The following is a 20,275-nucleotide window of genomic DNA, read 5'->3' as shown; positions in this document are numbered from 1 at the left end:
TACATAGAAACAAAGTATAAAGCAGTGGTTATCAGAGGTGGAGAGAGGGAACAGGGAGGAAATGGGGAGATGTAGGTCACAGGGTACAAAGTTGCAGATATGTAGGGTAAATAAGTCTAGGAATCTAATATACAACATGAAGGCTATACTTATATGATTGTATTGTATACCGAACATTTGCTCAGAGTAGATTTTAGATACTCTTACCATACTTGCACGAAAAGGGTAACAGTGCAAGATAATGAATATGTTAATTTGCATGACTAGGGTAACCATTTCACTGCATATATCAAAATGTCATGTTGTACAGCTTAGATATACACAATTTAAAAAAAATGATTGGAGAGCTTTGCAGAATGTTTGATTGCCCTTTCCCCGATCTTTTTTCTCCAACTTGATAGCAGTCTTGAAGACGGCCGTCTACATTTTCAGTAGGAGACCATGGTCACTGGTTCCAGCAGGCATAGAGCAGACCTGGTTCTGAAAGAATTGTATTTGTCTGTTTTCAACTATCTGGATGCTCCCTAAAAAACTGAGGAAAAGCACTTGTCTTTGTTTCAACTACCTCTCTTTCAGGTAGAAAATTAGCCATGCAGAGGACATTTCTCATAAACACTGAAAGGCAATGAATAACCCATCAATACCTGGGGCAAAACATTATAGTGGAGGCAAAAAATAGATATGTCGAATGCCTGGGAAGAAAAGCTGGGGAGAAAGATTCTTAGAAGAATTCAGGCATTAAAAAAATGTCTGCTTATACCAGGGAATTTGGAAAGCCACATATATGCCTAGGGCAGGGTGCATACTTAGAAAAGTTCTGAGAAGACTCTAAGATTTTATCTATGGCTGATAATTATGCTGGGTACAAGAAGAAAGTCAAGGCTAAGGCAGAGTGGTAGCCTGTCTAGGCATTAAAGGAGTGCCCCAAAACAGAGCCAATCTGCAAAGACAAGCACAGAATTTATTTATTTGTTTGTTTGTTTATTCCTTCTGGTGTTCAAAGAAATATCTGTCAAAACACTAGTTGACCATAAGCTAAAGAAAAAGACATTTTAGAGACTACATGTGACAAATAATACGTTTAAAAAATAGTTTAGAATAGTCACTAAAAAAACAAGAATTACAACCCAGAGCAAGCAACAAAACAAAATACTGAGGAAGGGGAAGAATCTGATTTCCAGAGTTATCATATTATAGTATTAAAAACATCTAGTTTCAACAAAAAATTATAAAGCATGTGAAGAACAAGAAAGTGTGACCCATTCACAGGTGAAATAAACAGAAATTGTCCCCAAGGAGGGACAGATACTGGATTTGCTAGACAAAGTCTTTAAGTCAACTGTCTTTTTTTGAGACAGGGTCTCATTCTGTTGCCCAGATTGGAGTGCAGTGGTGCGATCTCAGCTCACTGCAACCTCTGCCTCCTGGGCTGAAGTCATCCTCCCACCTCAGCCTCCTGAGTAGCTGGTTCTACAGGCACATGCCACCATCCCTGGCTAATTTTTAAAATATTTTGTAGAGATGCAGTTTCACTATGTTGCCCAGGCTGGTTTGAACTCCTGGGCTCAAATGATTTACCTGCCTCGGCCCCCACAAAATGCTGAGATTACGTGCATGAGCCACCCTGCCTGGCCTCAACTATCTTAAATATGCTCAAAAAGCTAAAGGAAACAATGGACAAAGAACTAAAGGAAATCAAGAAAAGGATATATAAAGAAAAGAGAATATTTTTAAAAGATAGAAATAATAACAAGGAGTCAAGTAGAAATTCTGGAGCTGAAAAAATACAATAATTGAAATAAAAAATTCACTAGAGGCTTTCAACAGAAGCTCTGTGTAGGCAGAAGTAAGAAATAGCTAATTCGAAGCTAGGTCAATTGAAATTATCCAGTTTGAGGATCAGAAAAGAAAAGAGTGAAGAAAAATGTACAGTGCCTAAGAGATTTGTGGGACACCATCAAAAATACCAAAAAATAAGCATAATAGGAGTCCAAGGAGGAGTGGAGAGAGAGAAAAGGGCATAAATAATATTTGAAAAAATAATGGCCCAAAACTTCCCAAACTTTATAGAAGACATGAATTTATACATCCAAGAAAGTCAATGAACTCCAAGAAGAATGATCAAAAAGAGATCCATAACAAGACATATTATAATCAAACCAGAAAAATGAAAACAAGGAGAGAATCTCAAATGCAACAAGAGAAAGCAACTAGTCATGTACAAGTCATGCTCAATAAAATCAACAACAGCCAATTTCTCAGAAGAATCCATGATTGCCAGGAGGCAGTGGGATGACATATTTAAGGTGCTGAAAGAAAAAAACACCCATCAACCAAGAATTCTACATCTGAAAAAATTATCCTTCAAAAATGAAGGAGAAGTTAAGACATTTGCAGATAAACAAAAGCAGATAGAGTTTATTGCTAGTAGACTTGTACTGTAAGAAATACTAAAGGGAATCTTTCAGGCTGAAATAAAATCACACTAGAAAGTAACTCAAATCCCTACCAAGAAACAAAGAAGGAAGGTAAATCTGACTGCATAGATTAATACAAAAGCCAGTATTCTTGCATTTTTGCTTTGCAACTTCTCCTTTTTCCCACATGATTTAAAAGACAAATGAGTAAAACAAGAATTATAAATCTGTTAATGAGCACACATGCACAAAGATGTAGTTTGTTACAACAACATAAAGGCAGCAGAATGAAACAACATAGGAGCACAGTGTTTGTATATTATTGAAGCTAAGGTAGTGTAAATTCAAAATAGCTTGTTATAAGTTGAAGAGATTAAATGTAACACTGAGGATAACAATACAATAACTAAAAATACAGGAAAGGAAATGAGAAAGGAATCTAAACTTAAAAATATAAACTATACATGAAAGAATAGAATAGTGGAGGGACTGAGGGGAAAAGGTTTAAGACATACAGAAAAGAAATGGCAAAATGCAAGAAGTAGGTCCTTACATATCAGTCATTATTTTAAATGTAAATGAATTGAACTCTTCAATTAAAATGCAGAGATAGGCAGAATGAATTGAAAAAACAGGATTCAACTATTTTCTACATACAGAGATTCACTTTAGATTCAAAGGCGCAAATACTTTTAGAGGAAGAAGATGGAAAATGATATTCCATGCAAGTAGTAACCAAAAGAGAGTTACAGTAGCTATAGTAATATTGGCAAATAGACTTTAAGTCAAAAATTATTAGTAGAGGCAAAAAAGGACATTATACATTAATAAAAGGGTCAACCCTGCAAAAAGTTATAACAATTATAAACACATATGCACCAAACAACAGCCCCAAAATATATAAAGCAAACAATAACAAAATTCAAGGGAGAAATAGATAGTTCTACAGTAATAGTTGGAGACATCAATACCTCACTTGCAATAATGGTCAAACCAACTAGAGAGAAGATCAATAAGGAAATAGAGGACTTGGAAAACATTATAAACCAACAATTCCTAACATATATATGAAAAACACTACATCCAAACACAACAAAATGTACATTTTCCTCAAATGCACATAAGTCGTTCTCATAGGACAGACCATATATCAGGCCACAAAAACAAGTCTCAATAAATTATAAAAGACTTAAATATATGGTGTCTTCTATGACCATAATGGAATAAAACTGGAAATCAAGAACAGAAGGAGAATTGGAAAATTCACAAATATGTCATAATTAACATAGTGTAAAATAATCAATGGATCAAAGAAGAAATAACAAGATGAATTAGGATATATCTTGACACCAAGTGAAAACAAAAACAAAGCTTACCAAAACATGGGATGGAGCAAAAGTAGTGCTCAGAGGGATATTTTTATCCCTCTGAAAGAAAGAAGGAAGACTAGGAATCCAACTTAAAAGGGATGTGAAGGACCTCTTCAAGGAGGACTACAAACCACTGCTCAACAAAATAAAATAGGACACAAACAAATGGAAGAATATTCCATGCTCATGGGTAGGAAGAATCAATATCATGAAAATGGCCATACTGCCCAAGGTAATTTGTAGATTCAATGCCATCCCCATCAAGCTACCAATGACTTTCTTCACAGAATTGGAAAAATCTACTTTAAAGTTCATATGGAACCAAAAAAGAGCCCGCATTGCCAAGACAATCCTAAGCAAAAAGAACAAAGCTAGAGGCATCACACTACCTGACTTCAAAATATACTACAAGGCCACAGTAACCAAAACAGCATGGTACTGGTACCAAAACATATATATAGATCAGTGGTACAGAACAGAGGCCTCAGAAATAGCACCACACATCTACAACCATCTGATCTTTGACAAACCTGATAAAAACAAGAAATGGAGAAAGGATTCCCTATTTAATAAATGGTGCTGGGAAAACTGGCTAGCCATATGTAGAAAGCTGAAACTGGATCCCTTCCCTACACCTTATACAGAAATTAATTCAAGATGAATTAAAGACTTAAATGTTAGACCTAAAACCATAAAAACTGTAGAAGAAAACCTAGGCAATACCATTCAGGATATAGGTATGGGCAAGGACTTCAATACTAAAACACCAAAAGCAACGGCAACAAAAGCCAAAATAGACAAATGGGATCTAATTAAACTAAAGAGCTTCTGCACAGCAAAAGAAACTACCATCAGAGTGAACAGACAACCTACATAATGGGAGAAAATTTTTGCAGTCTACCCATCTGACAAAGCGCTAACATCTAGAATCTACAAAGAACTTAAACAAATTTACAAGAAAAAAAAACCCCATCAAAAAGTGGGCAAAGAATATGAACAGACACTTCTCAAAAGAAGACATTTATGCAGCAACAGACATATGAAAAAATGCTCATCATCACTGGTCATCAGAGAAATGCAAACCAAAATCACAATGAGATACCATCTCACACCAGTTAGAATGGCTATCATTAAAAAGTCAGGAAACAACAGATGCTGGAGAGGATATGGAGAAACAGGAACACTTTTACAATGTTGGTGGGAGTGTAAATTAGTTCAACCATTGTGGAAGACAGCGTGGCAATTCCTAAAGGATCTAGAACTAGAAATACCATTTGACCCAGCCATCCCATTACTGGGTATAAACCCAAAGGATTATAAATCATGCTACTGTAAAGACACATGCACACGTATGTTTGTTGTGGCACTATTCACAATAGCAAAGATTTGGAACCAACCCAAATGTCCAACAATGATAGACTGGATTAAGAAAATGTGGCACATATATACCATAGAATACTATGCAGCCATAAAAAAGGAAGAGCTCATGCCCTTTCTAGGGACATGGATGAAGCTGGAAACCATCATTCTCAGCAAACTGTCACAAGGACAGAAAACCAAACACCACACGTTCTCATTCATTGGTGGGAACTGAACAATGAGAATACTTGGACACAGGGTGGGGAACATCACACACTGGGGCCTGTCAGGGGGTGGGGAGCTGGGGGAGGGATAGCATTAAGAGAAATACCTAATGTAAATGACGAGTTGATGGGTGCAGCAAACCAACATGGCACATATATACCTATGTAACAAACTTGCACGATGTGCATGTGTACCCTAGAACTTAAAGTATATTTAAAAAAAAAGAAGGAGGAAATTTACACTTTAAAAAACTAGACAAAGAAGAGCAAACTAAACCCAAAGCTATTAGAATGAAGCAAATCATAAAAATTAGAGCAGAGATAAATAACATAGAGAATAGAAAAACAAGAGAAATAATCAATGAAACCAAAAGTTGGTTCTTTGAAAAGATAAACAAAATTGACAAACCTTTAGCTAGATTGACAAAGAACAAAATAGAAAAGATTCAAATTACTAAAAGTAGACATAGAAGTGGAGACATTACTACAGATCTTACAGAAATAACAATTAAAAGGATTAAGAGAACACTATAAATAACTATATGCCAACAAATTGAATAACCTAGATGAAATAGATTTCTGGAAACACCTAAAATACCAAGACTGACTTAAGAAGAAATAAAAAATTAAAGAGGACCTATAACAAGAAAAGAGATTGAATCAGTACTCAAAAACCTCCTGACAAAGAAAATCCAGATGGCTTCACTGGTAAATTCTACTAATTATTCAAAGAATAATTAGCTTCAATTATTCTCAAGCTCTTCCCAAAAATAGAAGAGGAGAAAAACACTTCCTAAGTCATTTTATTAGGTCAGCATTACCCTGATACCAAAGCCAAAAATATCAGAAAAAAGAAAACTACAGACTGATATCCCTTATGAATATTGATGCAAAAACCTTCAACAGAATACTAACAAACTGAATCCAGCTCATATTAAAGGGATTATACACCATGACCAAGTAGAATTTATCTCAGAAATGCAAAAGTGGTTCAACACATGAAAATCAATCAATGCAGTATATGATATTAACAGAATGAAGAAAAATAGACTAATGGCCATCTTAGTTGATGCAGAAAAAACATTTGAAAAAAGCCAGCACCTTTTAAATAAAAACACTTTAGAATCTAGAAATAGAAGGGAACTTCCTCAGTCTGATAAAAGGCATTTATGAAAACCCACAGCTAACATTTTACTCAAGGATTAAAGACTAAAAGCCTTTCAACTAACAGCATGAAAAGACAACAGTGCCCAGTCTCACCACTTCTATTTAATATTGAACTGGAAGTTCTAGCCAGAGCAATTAGGCAAGAAAAATAAATAAAATGCATCTCAATTGAAAAAGAATGAGTAAAACTATTCCTATTCACAGATAACATGATGTTGAAAATAGAAAATCCTAAAGAATCCACAAAAATGATCAGAGCTAATAAATAAATTCAGCAAAGTTGCAAGATACAAAATCAATGTATAAAAATCAATTCTGTTCCTACACACTAGCAATGAACAATCTGAAAAAGAAGTTAAGAAAAGCAGTTCCATGTACAGTAGCATTCAAAAGAACAAAATACCTGGCAATAATTTAACCAGAGAAGTTCAAGATAATACACTGAAAACTAAATAACATTTCTGAAAGAAATAAAATCTAAATAAATGGAAATACATCCTATGTTCAATAATTGGAAGATAATATTAATATGCCAATACCACCCAAAGCAATTTATAGAGTCAATGCAATCCTTATCAAAATTTTGATGTTTTTTTCATAAATGGAAAAGCTAATTCTCAAATCTATATGTGATTTCAAGATGCCCCAAGTAGCCAAAACAATATTGTAAAAGAAAAGCAAAATTGGTGGACTCACACTTTCCAATTTCAAAACTGATACAGATATGGTAATCAAAACAGTGTGGTACTGGCATAAAGATAAACGTATAGATGTCTATATGAAATTAAATTGAGAGTCCATAAATCCAAACATTTATGGCCAGGTGATTTTTGACAAGAGTGCTAAGATCATTCAATAGGGAGAGAATGCTCTCTTTAACAAATGGTGCTGGGACAACTGGATATCCACATACAACAGAATGAAGTTGGACCCCTTCCTCTCATTATATGCAAAAATTGACTCAAAATGTATCGATCACCTAAATATAAGAGCTAAAACTCTTAGAAGAAAACATAATGATAAATATTCATGATTTTTGATTTGGAAATGGATTCTGATATATGACACCAAAAGCATAAGAAAAGATAAAATGTGGGGAGGGGCCAAGATGACTAACTAGAAACAGCTGTGGTTGGAGGATCCCACTGAGAAGAACAAAAACAGTGAGTGAATCCTGCACCAGCAACTAAGGTATCCAGGCTCACTCATTGTGACTGACTAGGTGGTTGGCATGACCCACAGGGAGTGAGGAAAAGCAGGGTGGAACAACAACCCACCTGGAAGCTGATGGGGCAAGGGGTGCTCCCACCCCCAGCCAAGGGAGGTGGTGAGTGATTGTGCTACCCCACGCAGGAAACCATGCTTTTTCCATGGATCTGTGCAACCCATGGACCAGGAGATCCCCTCGTGAGCCAACACCACAAGGGCCTTGGATCCCAAGCACAGAGCTGTGCAGATTCTCAGCTGCCACTTGGCTGGAGACTGTCTAAGACTACTGAGTTCCTGGGGGAAGGGGCAGCAGCCATCACTGCAGCTTCTGTCTGCTGCTTTCCCCTGCCAGTGCCAGAGGGACTGGGTGGTTTGGAACCAGGAGGAATTCCCCACGGTGCAGCACAGCAGCTGTGGCAGACTGTGGCCAGGCTGCATCTTTAGGCTGGACCCAGACTCATCCCTCCTCACTGAATGGGGCCTCCCTGTGGGAATTTCAGCAACTCCAGCCAAGGATTTATGGACAGAACTCTGATCTCCCTGGGATTGAGTCCCTGTGGGTACTGGGGCTGCGGACTCTGTGGATCATCAGATTAGTCTTTTCCCCTGCTGGCTCTGAGGAATCTGGGCAGTCTGGATAAGTAGGATCCCCCCCACCACAGCACATCCTTTCTGCCAAGGGACAGACAGAATGTTTCATTAAGTGGGTCCCTTATCTTGTGACTACTGACTGGGTGAGACTCCCCAGCAGGGGTTACCAGACACTTTATACAGGAGCACTCCCACTGTCATCAGTTTGGTGCCCCTCTTGGATGGAGCTCCCAGAGGAAGAAGCAGGCAGCCATCTTTGCTGTTCTGCAGCCTCCACTGGTGCAGCCAGTGACTGCAGCCCCCACCAGGGTGGGGAGGGACCCAGGTGAATAGGGTCTGGAGTGGGCTCCCAGCAAACTGCAGCAGCCTTGCAAAAGAGGGTCCTGTCTGCTAAAAGAAAAACAGAAAGCAACAACAAGAGCATCAACAAAAAAGTCCCCACAAAAAGCCCATTCAAAGGTCAGCAGACTCAAAGATCAAAGCTAGATAAACTCAGGAAGATGAGAAAGAATCAATAAAAAATGCTGAAAACTCAAAAAGCCAGAGTGTCTCTTCTCCTCCAAATGATTGTAACACCTCTCCAGCAGGGCACACAACTGGGCTCAGGCTGAGAAGGATGAACTGACAGAAGTAGGCTTCAGAAGGTGGGTAATAATGAACTTTGCTGAGCTAAAGGAGTATGTTCTAATGCAATGCAAAGAACCTAAGAATCAGGATAAAACATTACAGGAGCTATTCATCAGAATAACCAGTTTAGAGAGGAACATAAATGACTTGATAGAACTGAAAAACACAACATGAAAACATCACAATGCAATCATAAGTATCAATAGCCGAATAGACCAAGTGGAGGAAAGAATTTAAGAGATTGAAGACTATCTTGCTGAAATAAAATAGGCAGCCAAGATTAGAGAAAAAGGAATGAAAAGGAACAAACAAAATCTCTGAGAATTATGGGATTATGTAAAGAGACCGAACCTACAACTGATTATGGTACCTGAAAGAGACAGGGTGAATGAAACAAAGTTGGAAAACATACTTCACGATATCATCCAGGAGACTTCCCCAACCTAGCAAGACAGGCCAACATTCAAACTCAAGAAATACAAAGAACCCCGGTAAGATACTCCATGAGAGGATCAACCACAAGGCACATAATTATTAGATTCTTCAAGGTCAAAATGAAGGAAAAAATGTTAAGGGCAGCCAGAGAGAAAGGCCAAGTCACCTACAAAGGGAAGCCCATCAGAATAACATCAGGCCTCTCAGCAGAAACTCTACAAGACAGAAGAGATTGGGGGTCAATATTCAACATTCTTAAAGAAAAGAATTTTCAACCCAGAATCTCATATCTGGCCAAATGAAGCTTCATAAGCAAAGGAGAAATAAAATATTTTCCAGACAATCAAATGCTGAGGGAATTCATCCACCACCAGGCTTGACTTGCAAGAGCTCCTGAAGGAAGCACTAAATATGGAAAGGAAAAGCCATTATCAGCCACTACAAAACATACTGAAGTACACACTGAAGACCAATGAAACTGTGAAGCAACTACATCAATAAGTCTGCAAAATAACTAGCTAGTATCATGATGACAGGATCAAATTCACACATAACAATACTAACTTTAAATGTAAATGTGCTAAGTGCCCCATTTAAAAGACACAGAATGGCAAGCTGGGTAAATTGTGAAGACCCATTGGTGTGCTGTATTCAAGAGACTCATCTCATATGCAAAGACACACATAGGTTCAAAATAAAGGGATAGAGGAAAATCTACCAGGCAAATGGAAACCAGAAAAAAGCAGGGATTGCAATCCTAGTTTCTGACAAAATAGACTTTAAAGCAATAAAGACCAAAAAAGACAAAGAAAGGCATGGTAAAGGGTTCAATTCAACAAGAAGAACTAACTATCCTAAATATGTATGCACCCAATACAAAAGCAGATTCCTAAAATAAGCTCTTAGAGACGTACAAAGAGACATAGACTCCCACCAATAATAGCGGGAGACTTTAACATCCCACTGTCAATATTAGGCAGATCATTCAGACAGAAAATTAACAAAGATATTCAGGACGTGAACTCAGCTCTAGATCAAGTGGACCTGATAGACCTCTACAAAACTCTCCACCCTACAACAACAGAATATTCATTCTATGCATTGCCACATGGAACTTACTCTAAAATTGATCACATAATTGGAAGTAAAACACTCCTCACCAAATACAAAAGAATTGAAATCACAACAGTCTCTCAGACCACAGCATAATTAAATTAGAACTCAAGACAAAGAAACTCACTCAAAATCACATAGCTACGTAGAAATTGAACAACCTGGTCCTGCATGACTCCTGGTTAAATAATGAAATTAAGGCAGAAAGCAAGAAGTTCTTTGAAACCAATGAGAACAAAGAGACAATGTATCAGAACCTCTGGATGCAGCTAAAGCAGCTGTTAAGAGGGAAATTTAGAGCACTAAATGCCCACATCAAAAACCTAGAAAGATCTCAAATTGAAATGCTAACATTAAAACTAAAAGAACTGGAGAACCAAGAGCAAACAAACTCCAAAGCTGGCAGAAGACAAGAAATAACCAAGATCAGAGCAGAACTGAAGGAGATAGATAAAAGAAGAATGCTTCAAAAAATCAAGGAGTCCAGAATCTGGTTTTTTGAAAAACTAATAATATAGATAGACTGCTAGTTAGCTAGACTAATAAAGAACAAAAGAGAGAAGAATCAAATAGACGCAATAAAAAATGTTAAAAGAGGATATCACTACTGACCCCACAGAAATAAAAACAATCATCAGAGAATACTATAAACACCTCTATGCACATAACCTAGAAAATCTAGAAGAAATGGATAAATTCCTGGACACATACACCCTCCCAAGACTGAACCAGGAGGAAGCTGAATCCCTGAATAGACCAATAACAAATTCTGAAATTGAGACAGTAATAAATAGTCTAAAAGAAAAAGCCCAGGACCAGAAGGTTTACAGATGAATTCTACCAGAGGTACAAAGAGGACCTGGCACCATTTCTTCTGAAACTATTCCAAACAATTGAAAAGGAGGGACTCCTCCCTAATTCATTTTATGAGGCCAGTAACATCCTGATACCAAAACCTGGCAGAGATACAACAAAAAAGAAAACTTCAGGCCAATATCCTGATGAACATTGATGCAAAAATTCTCAATAAAATACTGGCAAACCAAATATAGCGGCACATCAAAAAGCTTATCCACCCTGATCGAGTTGGCTTTATTCCTGGGATGCAAGGCTGGTTCAACATATGCAAATCAATAAATGTAATTCATCTCATAAACAGATCTAAAGACAAAAACCACAGATTATCTTAATAGACACAGAAAAGGCCTTCTATAAAATTCAACATCCCTTCATGTTAAACACTCTCAATAAACCAGGTATTGATGGAACATATCTTAAAACAATAAGAGACATTTATGACAAACCAACAACCAATATTATACAGAATGGGCAAAAGCTGGAAGCATTTCTTGTGAAAACCAGCATAAGACAAGGATGCCCTCTCTCACCACTCCTATTCAGCATAGTATTAGAAGTTCTGACCAGGGCAATCAGGCAAGAGAAAGAAATAAAGCATATTCACATAGGAAGAGAGGAAGTCAAATTATCTTTGTTTGCAGATGACACGATCCTATATCTAGAAAACCCCATCATCTCAGCCCAAAAGCTTCTTAAGCTCACATGCAACTTCAGCAAGATCTCAGGAAACAAAATCAATGCAGAAGTTACAAGCATTCTTATACACCACACACAGGCAAGCAGAGAACCAAATCATGAATGAACTCCCATTCACAATTGTTACAAAGAGAATAAAATACTTAGGAATACAGCTAACAAAGGAAGTGAAGGAACCTCTTCAAAAAGAACTACAAACCACTGCTCAAGGAAACCAGAGAGGACACAAACAAATGGAAAAATATTCTGTGCTCATGGATAGGAAGAATCAACATCATGAAAATGACCATACTGCCCAAAGTAATTAATAGATTCACTACTATTCCCATTAAACTATCATTAACATTTTTCACAAAATTAGAAAAAACTATTTTAAAATTTATATGGAACCAAAAAAGGGCTCATATAGCCAAGACAATCCTAAGCAAAAGGAACAAAGCTGGAGGCATCATGCTACTGGACTTCAAACAATACTATAAGGCTGCAATAACCAAAACAGCACGGTACATGGTACTGGTACAAAAACAGACACATAGACCAATGGAACAGAATAGAGAACCCATAAATAAGACTGCACATCTACCACTATCTGATCTTCAAAAAACATGACAAAAACAAGCAATGGGGAAAGGATTCCCTATTTAATAACTGGTGCTGGGAGAACTGGCTATCCATATGCAGAAAATTGAAACTGGACCCCTCCCTCACACGTTATACAAAAATTAACTCAAGATAGATTAAAGACTTAAATGTAAAACTCAAAACTATAAAAACCCTAGAATACAATCTAGGCAATGCCATTCAGGACATAGGCATGGGCAAAGATTTCATTATGAAATCACTGAAAGCAATTGCAACAAAAGCAAAAATTGACAAATGGGATCTAGTTAAACTGAAGAGCTTCTGCATAGCAGAAGAAACTATTATCAGAGCCAAGAGGCAACCTACAGAGTGGGAGAAAATTTTTGCAATCTATTCATCTGATAAAGGTCTAATATCCAGATTCTACAAGGAACTCAAACAAATTTACAAGAAAAAAATCAAACAACCCCATTAAAAGGTGAGCAAAGGGCATTAACAGACACTTCTCAAAAGAAGACATTCATGCAGCCAACAAACATGAAAAAAAGCTCAACATCACTGATCATTAGAAAAATGCAATTGAAAACCACAATAAATTACCATCTCATGACAGAATAGTGATTATGAAAAAGTCAAGAAACAACAGATGCTCGTGAGGTTCTGGAGAAATAGGAACACTTTTACACTGTTGGGAATGTAAATTAGTTCAACCATTGTGGAAGACAGTGTGGCAAATCCTCAAAGATCTAGAACCAGAAATACCATTTGACCCAGCAATCCCATTTCTGGGTATATACCCAAAGGAATATAAATCGCTCTGTTACAAAGATATATGCATGCATATGTTCATTGCAGCACTATTCACAATAGCAAAGGCCTGGAATCAACCAAAATGCCCATCAATGACAGACGAGATAAAGAAAATGTGGAACATATACACCATGGAATACTATGCAGCCATCCGAAGGAATGAGATCATGTCCTTTGCAGGGATGTGGATGAAGCTGGAAGCCATTATCCTCAGCAAACTCATACAAGAACAGAAAACCAAACACTGCATGTTCTCACTTGTAAGTGGGAGCTGAACAGTGAGAACACATGGACACAGGGAGGGAAACAACATGCACTGGGGCCTCTTGGGGAGTGGGGTTGGGGGAGGGAGAGCATTAAGAAAAATAGATAATGCATGCTGGGCTTAATACCTAGGTGATGGGTTGGTAGGTGCAGCAAACCACCAGGGCACAGGTTTACCTATGTAACAAACCTGCACATCCTGCACATGTACCCAGAACTAAAAATAAAAATTAAAAGAAAGAAATGTATTAATTAGTTCCCCCAACAAATATTTTCTGAATATCTGTAACTATGAATTCCATTAAACTTACTCTTCAGGTGTTAAAAAAAAAAAGAAGACATTTATGTGGCCAAGAAACATGAAAAAAAGCTCAACATCACTGGTCATTAGAGAAATGCACATCAAAACCACAATGGGATACCATCTCACACAGGTCAGAATGGCAATTATTTAAAAGTCAAGAAAAAACAGATGCTGGCAAGGCTGTGGAGAAATAGAAACTCTTTTACACTGTTGGTGGGAATGTAAATTAGTTCAACTATTCTGGAAGACAATGCAGGGACTCCTCAAAGACCTAGAGGCGGAAAGACAATTTGACCCAGCAATCCCATTACTGGGTATATACCCAAAAGAATATAAATCATTGTTATAAAGATATGTGTATGTGCATGTTCATTGCACGTGTATCTTCATTGCAGCACTATTCATAATAGCAAAGACATGAAATCAACCCAAATGCCCATCAATGATAGACCGGATAAAGAAAATGTGGTACGTATACACCATGGAATACTATGCAGCCATAAAAAGGAATGAAATCATGTCCTTTGTAGGGACATGGATGAAGCCAGAAGCCATTATTCTCAGCAAACTAATGCAGGAACAGAAAGCCAAACACCGCATGTTCTTTAAGTGGGAGCTGAACAATGAGAACACATGGACACAAGAAGGGGAATGACACACACTGGGGCCTGTCGGGGTGGGGCAGGGGGGAGAGAGAGCATCAGGAAAAATAGCTAATGTATGCAGGGCTTAATACCTAGGTGAGGTTGATAGGTGCAGCAAACCACCAGGGCACATGTTTACCTATGTAACAAACTTGCATATCCTGCACGTGTATCCTGGAACTTAAAATAAAATGATAAAAAAGAAAAAAGATAAAAATAGGTAAATTGTGCTTCATCAAAATTAAAGACTTTTGTGCATCAAAGAACATTATTAAGAAAGTGAAAAGACAACCTACAGAATGGGAGAAAATATTTTCAGATCATGTATTAAAGGTCTGGTTCCAAGAATATATAAACAACTCTTATAACTCAATAGCAAAAAGACAAATAATTCAACTAAAATGGGCAAAGGACTTGAATAGACATTTCTCCAAAGAGGATATACAAATGGCCAATAAACACTTAAAAAGATACTCAAAATCATTTGTCATTGGGAAAATGTAAATCAAAACCACAATAATATACCACTTCACACCTATTAGGATGGTGATAATAATTTTTTTAAAAAGGAAAAAAACAAGTGTTGATGAGGATGTGGAGAAATTATAACTCTCATACACAGCTAGTGGAAATGTAAAATGGTACAGCCATTGTGGAAAACAGTTTGGCAATTTCCCAAAAAGTTAAGCATAGAATTATATGATCTGACAAATCCATTCCTAGGTATATACCCAGATAAAAACAGGTAGTCAAATACTTGTACACATAGTAGCACTATTCGCAAGAGCCAAAAGGCAAAAACAACCCAGATGTCCACTGATAGATGAATGGATAAATAAAATGTAGTATATACAGAATACAAAATACTATTCAGCCAAAAAGGAATGAAGTACTGATACATGGTTCAACATAGGTGAACCTGGAAAACATGATGCTAAGTGAAAGAAGTCAGACACGAAAGGTCATATATTGTGTGATTTCATTTATATGAAATTATCCAGAATAGGTAAACCCACAGAGACAGAAAGCAGATCGGTATTTGCCAGGGGCTGGGGGGAGAGGAGAATGGGAAATGACTGCTTAGTGGGTACAGGGTTTCCTTTTGGGGTGATGAAAATATTTTAGAATAATAGAAGTGGTGGTTTCACAAAATGTACAAAATGTCACTTTAAAATTATTACATCCTGTTACAAGAATTTCACCTTAATAAAAAATGTCTGAGTGTGAACAGAGAAACAATCAAAGCTGAATCTGGGTTAAGGGACCAAAAACAGAGGCATGAACACCTGGAGGTCACATTGGAGATTGCAGATTCTGAGAGGTGGAAAAACACGTGTCTGAGGATAATGAAAAAATATAAAACAGCTCTCTGCCTGTTGAGCACAATAAACATTTGAAAGATGTGGACGGTTGGTAAAAAGTAGATAACACTGCTCGGGGGCCATCGGGTCACAATCTCTTCACAGAAGAGCATTGCACATTTTGACTCAACCTCAGAATCAGCCCTCATGTGTTTGCTTTACTTACATTTCCAACCACTGCTCTCTCCTGGACCTCAGAATACCTATATCTGCTTCCTGCAAACACACTCAAAGTTAATTTCTATTTCTTCCTCCCTACAATCCCAGTATGACTGAAGTCCATTGGAATTTAGAACCTTGCTGCTTAGTGTGGTCCATGGACAGGCAGCATTGGTGTCACCTGGGAGCCTCTTAGAAATGCAGAATCTCAGTCCCTATTCCCCAATCAGCATTTTAATAAGATTCCCCCAAGTAATTTATATGCACATTTAAGTTTGACAAGTTTCCATCTATAAAAATCGAAATGAAGAAACAAACGAGATTTATTTTCTCTAGGAAGTCATGATGCTTGATTTTAGTTACAATTATTGTTTTGTTCTGTTCGTTTTGCCACCCAGCGCTTGAGTTAAAGGAAATGGGATTATTTTTCAATATGGTTTGTCTTTTCCACTAAATTTTCTAAAAGGAGTCAGGATAGTGCCCAACCCACTTCAAAGAATGTAGGCTGGCATGAGTCATTGTTTTTCATGGTTGTTTCAAAGATTAATTTCATTTGCCCCACACTTTTGCAACAGTGGTCTTCTTTCCCTTCCTAAATCACTCCAGGCTCTTTCCTGCATCACGGCTTTTCACACATGATTCCCTCTGCCCTAAAATCTTCTTCATTTGACTTTTCCTGTTTAACTTTTCACACCCTTTAAATATCAGATGAGATGTTACTTTTCCAGAAAGTCCTTTCTTCATCACTCCGTCCAAAGCAGGTCCCCGTGTTTTTCTCTATCAAGGTGCCCTGCTTTTTTTTTTTCTAGCCGCACATTTTCTAATTATGTACACATTTGTGTGAATGTATGACTGTGTGTAAGCTAAGTAGCATAGTGAAGTGGCTATGAGCACAGACTCCGGAGCCAAGCTTCCTGATTTCCAATTCTAGCAGCCACTTCTCTCCTCCTGGGTCTCAGAACACCTGCATCTGCCTCCTGTAAACTCATTCAAATGTGTTTCTCTTTCTATACCCATTTCCCCCATAAATGTGGGGCAGTGAGCAAGTTACTTCAGTGTTCTGTGCCTTCTTTGCCCATCTGTGAAGTGGAGATTGGAGCACTGTATATTTCATAGGGTCATTATAAGAAGTATTCATGGAAATAGGGAGAAGAAGAGGAGTTTTAACACAAGGACATTCAGAATATTTTATTCTAGAGGTGGAAATAATTTTGCAGGGTGGTAAAAATGAAGCAAAAACTCAAGATTCTGCTCCTAGATCAGGAAGTGGCTCTTGAATGAAGGAAAGAATTCTCTCTCTTTCTGCATTTTATATATATTTCCCAAAGTTCTGTTCTCATTCCAGTTTTCTCCTCAGCTTAACGTATCTCTATGCCATTGATTTTTAAGTCTCCAGCCTCAGCTCTACCCCTAGTCCCAAGTTCCCAGGAACCTCCACGTAACTTCCTCATGTGTAGCACACTGACATCCTAAAATCAGTAGGTCCAAAACTGAACTCACCTTCCTCCTGTGGCTGCTCTCCACCTTCCAATTTTGTCACTTTCTTTGGCTATCCTGTCTGAAATTTCACTGCTGTCTTTACCATATTTCATCTCTCTCTTTCCTTCTTGATTTATTTCTTCCTTATCACTACCCAATACACTATTTTACTTGTTTATCTTTTTTTACAGTTTGTCTCCTGCTAAAATGTTAACTCCAAGAGGGCAGGAATTTTTGCTTGCTGTGTTCATGATGTATTCATGCAAACTAGAACAGTGCCAAGCATTCAGTAGGTGCTCAATGAATATTTATTCCTTTCTCATTCCAATTACCAATTAATCTACTTAACTCCATATTGATGGGATCTCTTGCTTCAGTCTCTTCTTTCTCTTATGCTGCTGCCACACTTGTTGAACTGTTATTGTTTCTCATAACTATTACAAGAGCTTGTCGCATGCTGGCTAATGAAATTTGGGCAAATTATTTAAATTAAGTTCACCTCAGTTCTTCATTTTAAAATGGAGATAATAATAGTATAAATTCATAGAATTCTCATGAGACTCATAACATGTGTACAGCACCTGGCACAATACTTGAAATACAATAAGTGCTCAGTGAATGCTTCCTACTTTTATCTGCTACCCTGGGCTAGCTCTGGACTAGATTTCCATTGGTCTCCTGGCCTATCTCTGCCTGAATGCGACACTTTGTCTCCCGTGGACCACTTGTAGTTCCCCAAATATGATATGAATCTTCATCTTCTCCATATAATGGACAGCAGGAAACAAGCCAGCTGGATCAGTTCATTCTTTTCTCACTGCCGTATATAATGCATTGCTGGACTAGCTAGCCCTAATTTGCACTAAAGGAGGGGAGAGATGGAAACCTTTTTTTTTTTTGCAATGAGCAAAAGGTGAGAGGGTTATTTTTAGTGTGTTTGGTTGGGCCCAGAAAATTTGGCTCAACTGAATAATAGGTTTTAAATATTTTAGATGAGGATAGCGAGGTTCAGGAAGGATAAGTAACCTCCCTGAGGTTCACAGTACGATAGTAGATAAATTGGTATGAGGGCCCATTTTCTTGGTCTTGGTACTCTTTATAACACAAGATGCTGGTCATAAACCACAAACAGTCTTGTCTTCCAAAGCTTATTTCCTCTGCCCCAGCAAATAACTTTCTTACATGCAGACACAATTGAAATTGTTCACCGACAACCATCTCAGGCTTATCGCATCCAAAGTTGAGAGGAGGTAGTAGTATATCAGGTAACACTGCCAGCGTCCCCTTTCCCGCCCCAATCCCTTGGCAGAGAGCCAGACAGACAACTGTATACAGACGATTTAGGTTGAGCAAGCTGCACAAAACCAGGGAGTCACTCAGTGACTACACCGGTCTGGATTGACATTTACCTGGGCCAAAGCAGAAGACAAACAGGAGCGATTGGAACAGCCACAACATGCTTTCCGCGGTGAAGACTGGTGCTTGAGACCTTGAGGCAGTCAATGTTTTTGCCCTTCTGTCATAAACTGAAAATACTTCTGAGACTTCCCCTTCCTCTTAGAGGCGTGGTGACAACTTCTTCCCCTGCACTAAAAATCCTAATTTGTAACTGTGTTAATTTTTTGTTTACTTTTTTCTAAGTGCACAAATCTTTTTTTTTTTTTTTTGGAAAAGAAGATAAAGTCCTTTATTGCATCTTTCATAAACTTATATGTAAAAGTCTGTAAGGAATTTCCTAAAATCTACTAGAACAAATAAATGAGTTCAGCAAGGTGAAAAGATACAAAATCAAAATATAAAATTCAATTGCAATTGTATATACTAGCTATGAGTAATCCAAAAATAAAATTCAAAAAACAATTCCACTCTAATTATATCAGAAAAAAATATTTAAGTATAAAGCTAAGAAAAAGCCAAAAGAAAACTGATTTTTTTAAAATTATACTTTAAGTTCTAGGGTACATGTGCACAATGTGCAGGTTTGTTACATATGTATACATATGCCATGTTGGTGTGCTGCACCCATTAACTTGTCATCTACATTAGATATTTCTCCTAATGCTATCCCTCCCCTTGCCCCCCACCCCGTGACATACCCCAGTGTGTGATGTTCCCCTACCTGTGTCCATGTGTTCTCATTGTTCAGTTCCCACCTATGAGTGAGAACATGCATTGTTTGGCTTTCCGTTCTTGTGTTAGTTTGCTGAGAATGATGGTTTCCAGCTTCATCCATGTCCCTGCAAAGGACATGAACTCATCCTTTTTTATGGCTGCATGGTATTCCATGGTATATATATGCCACATTTTCTTTATCATTGATGGGCATTTGGGTTGGTTCCAAGTCTTCGCTATTGTGAACAGTGCTGCAATAAACATACGTGTGCATGTGTCTTTATAGCAGCATGATTTATAATCCTTTGGGTATATAACCAGTAATGGGATTGCTGGGTCAAATGGTATTTCTAGTTCTAGATCCTTGAGGAATCACCACACTGTCTTCCACAATGGTTGAACTAGTTTACACTCCCACCAACAGTGTGAAAACGTTCCCATTTCTCTACATCCTCTCCAGCATCTGTTGTTTCCTGATTTTTTAATGATCGCCA

The 20,275-nt window shown here is 37.7% G+C and overlaps 1 protein-coding gene across 5 annotated transcripts in view; it reads right to left on the bottom strand.

The window, feature by feature from the left end:
* Positions 1-19,236, bottom strand: part of SLAMF6 (SLAM family member 6) — a 38,308-nt gene extending 19,072 nt beyond the window's left edge. For 3 of the 5 annotated variants that reach the window (XR_010157479.1, XM_016930494.3, XM_063812006.1), the window contains exon 1: positions 19,079-19,208. Coding sequence is in view for 4 of the 5 variants with exons in the window: in XM_016930494.3 (XP_016785983.1) it covers positions 19,079-19,127 (49 nt within the window). In the remaining variant the exon portion in view is untranslated. Of the gene's footprint in view, positions 1-19,078 lie in introns of all 5 variants that reach the window. The other 2 variants (XM_001171991.6, XM_009435658.4) reach the window with 2 other exon arrangements.
* Between the last annotated feature and the right edge of the window lie 1,039 nt (positions 19,237-20,275).

The sequence above is a fragment of the Pan troglodytes genome, chromosome 1, assembly GCF_028858775.2.
Source record: "Pan troglodytes isolate AG18354 chromosome 1, NHGRI_mPanTro3-v2.0_pri, whole genome shotgun sequence".
Lineage (NCBI taxonomy): Eukaryota > Metazoa > Chordata > Mammalia > Primates > Hominidae > Pan > Pan troglodytes.
This window is presented reverse-complemented; position numbering and strand designations above follow the sequence as displayed.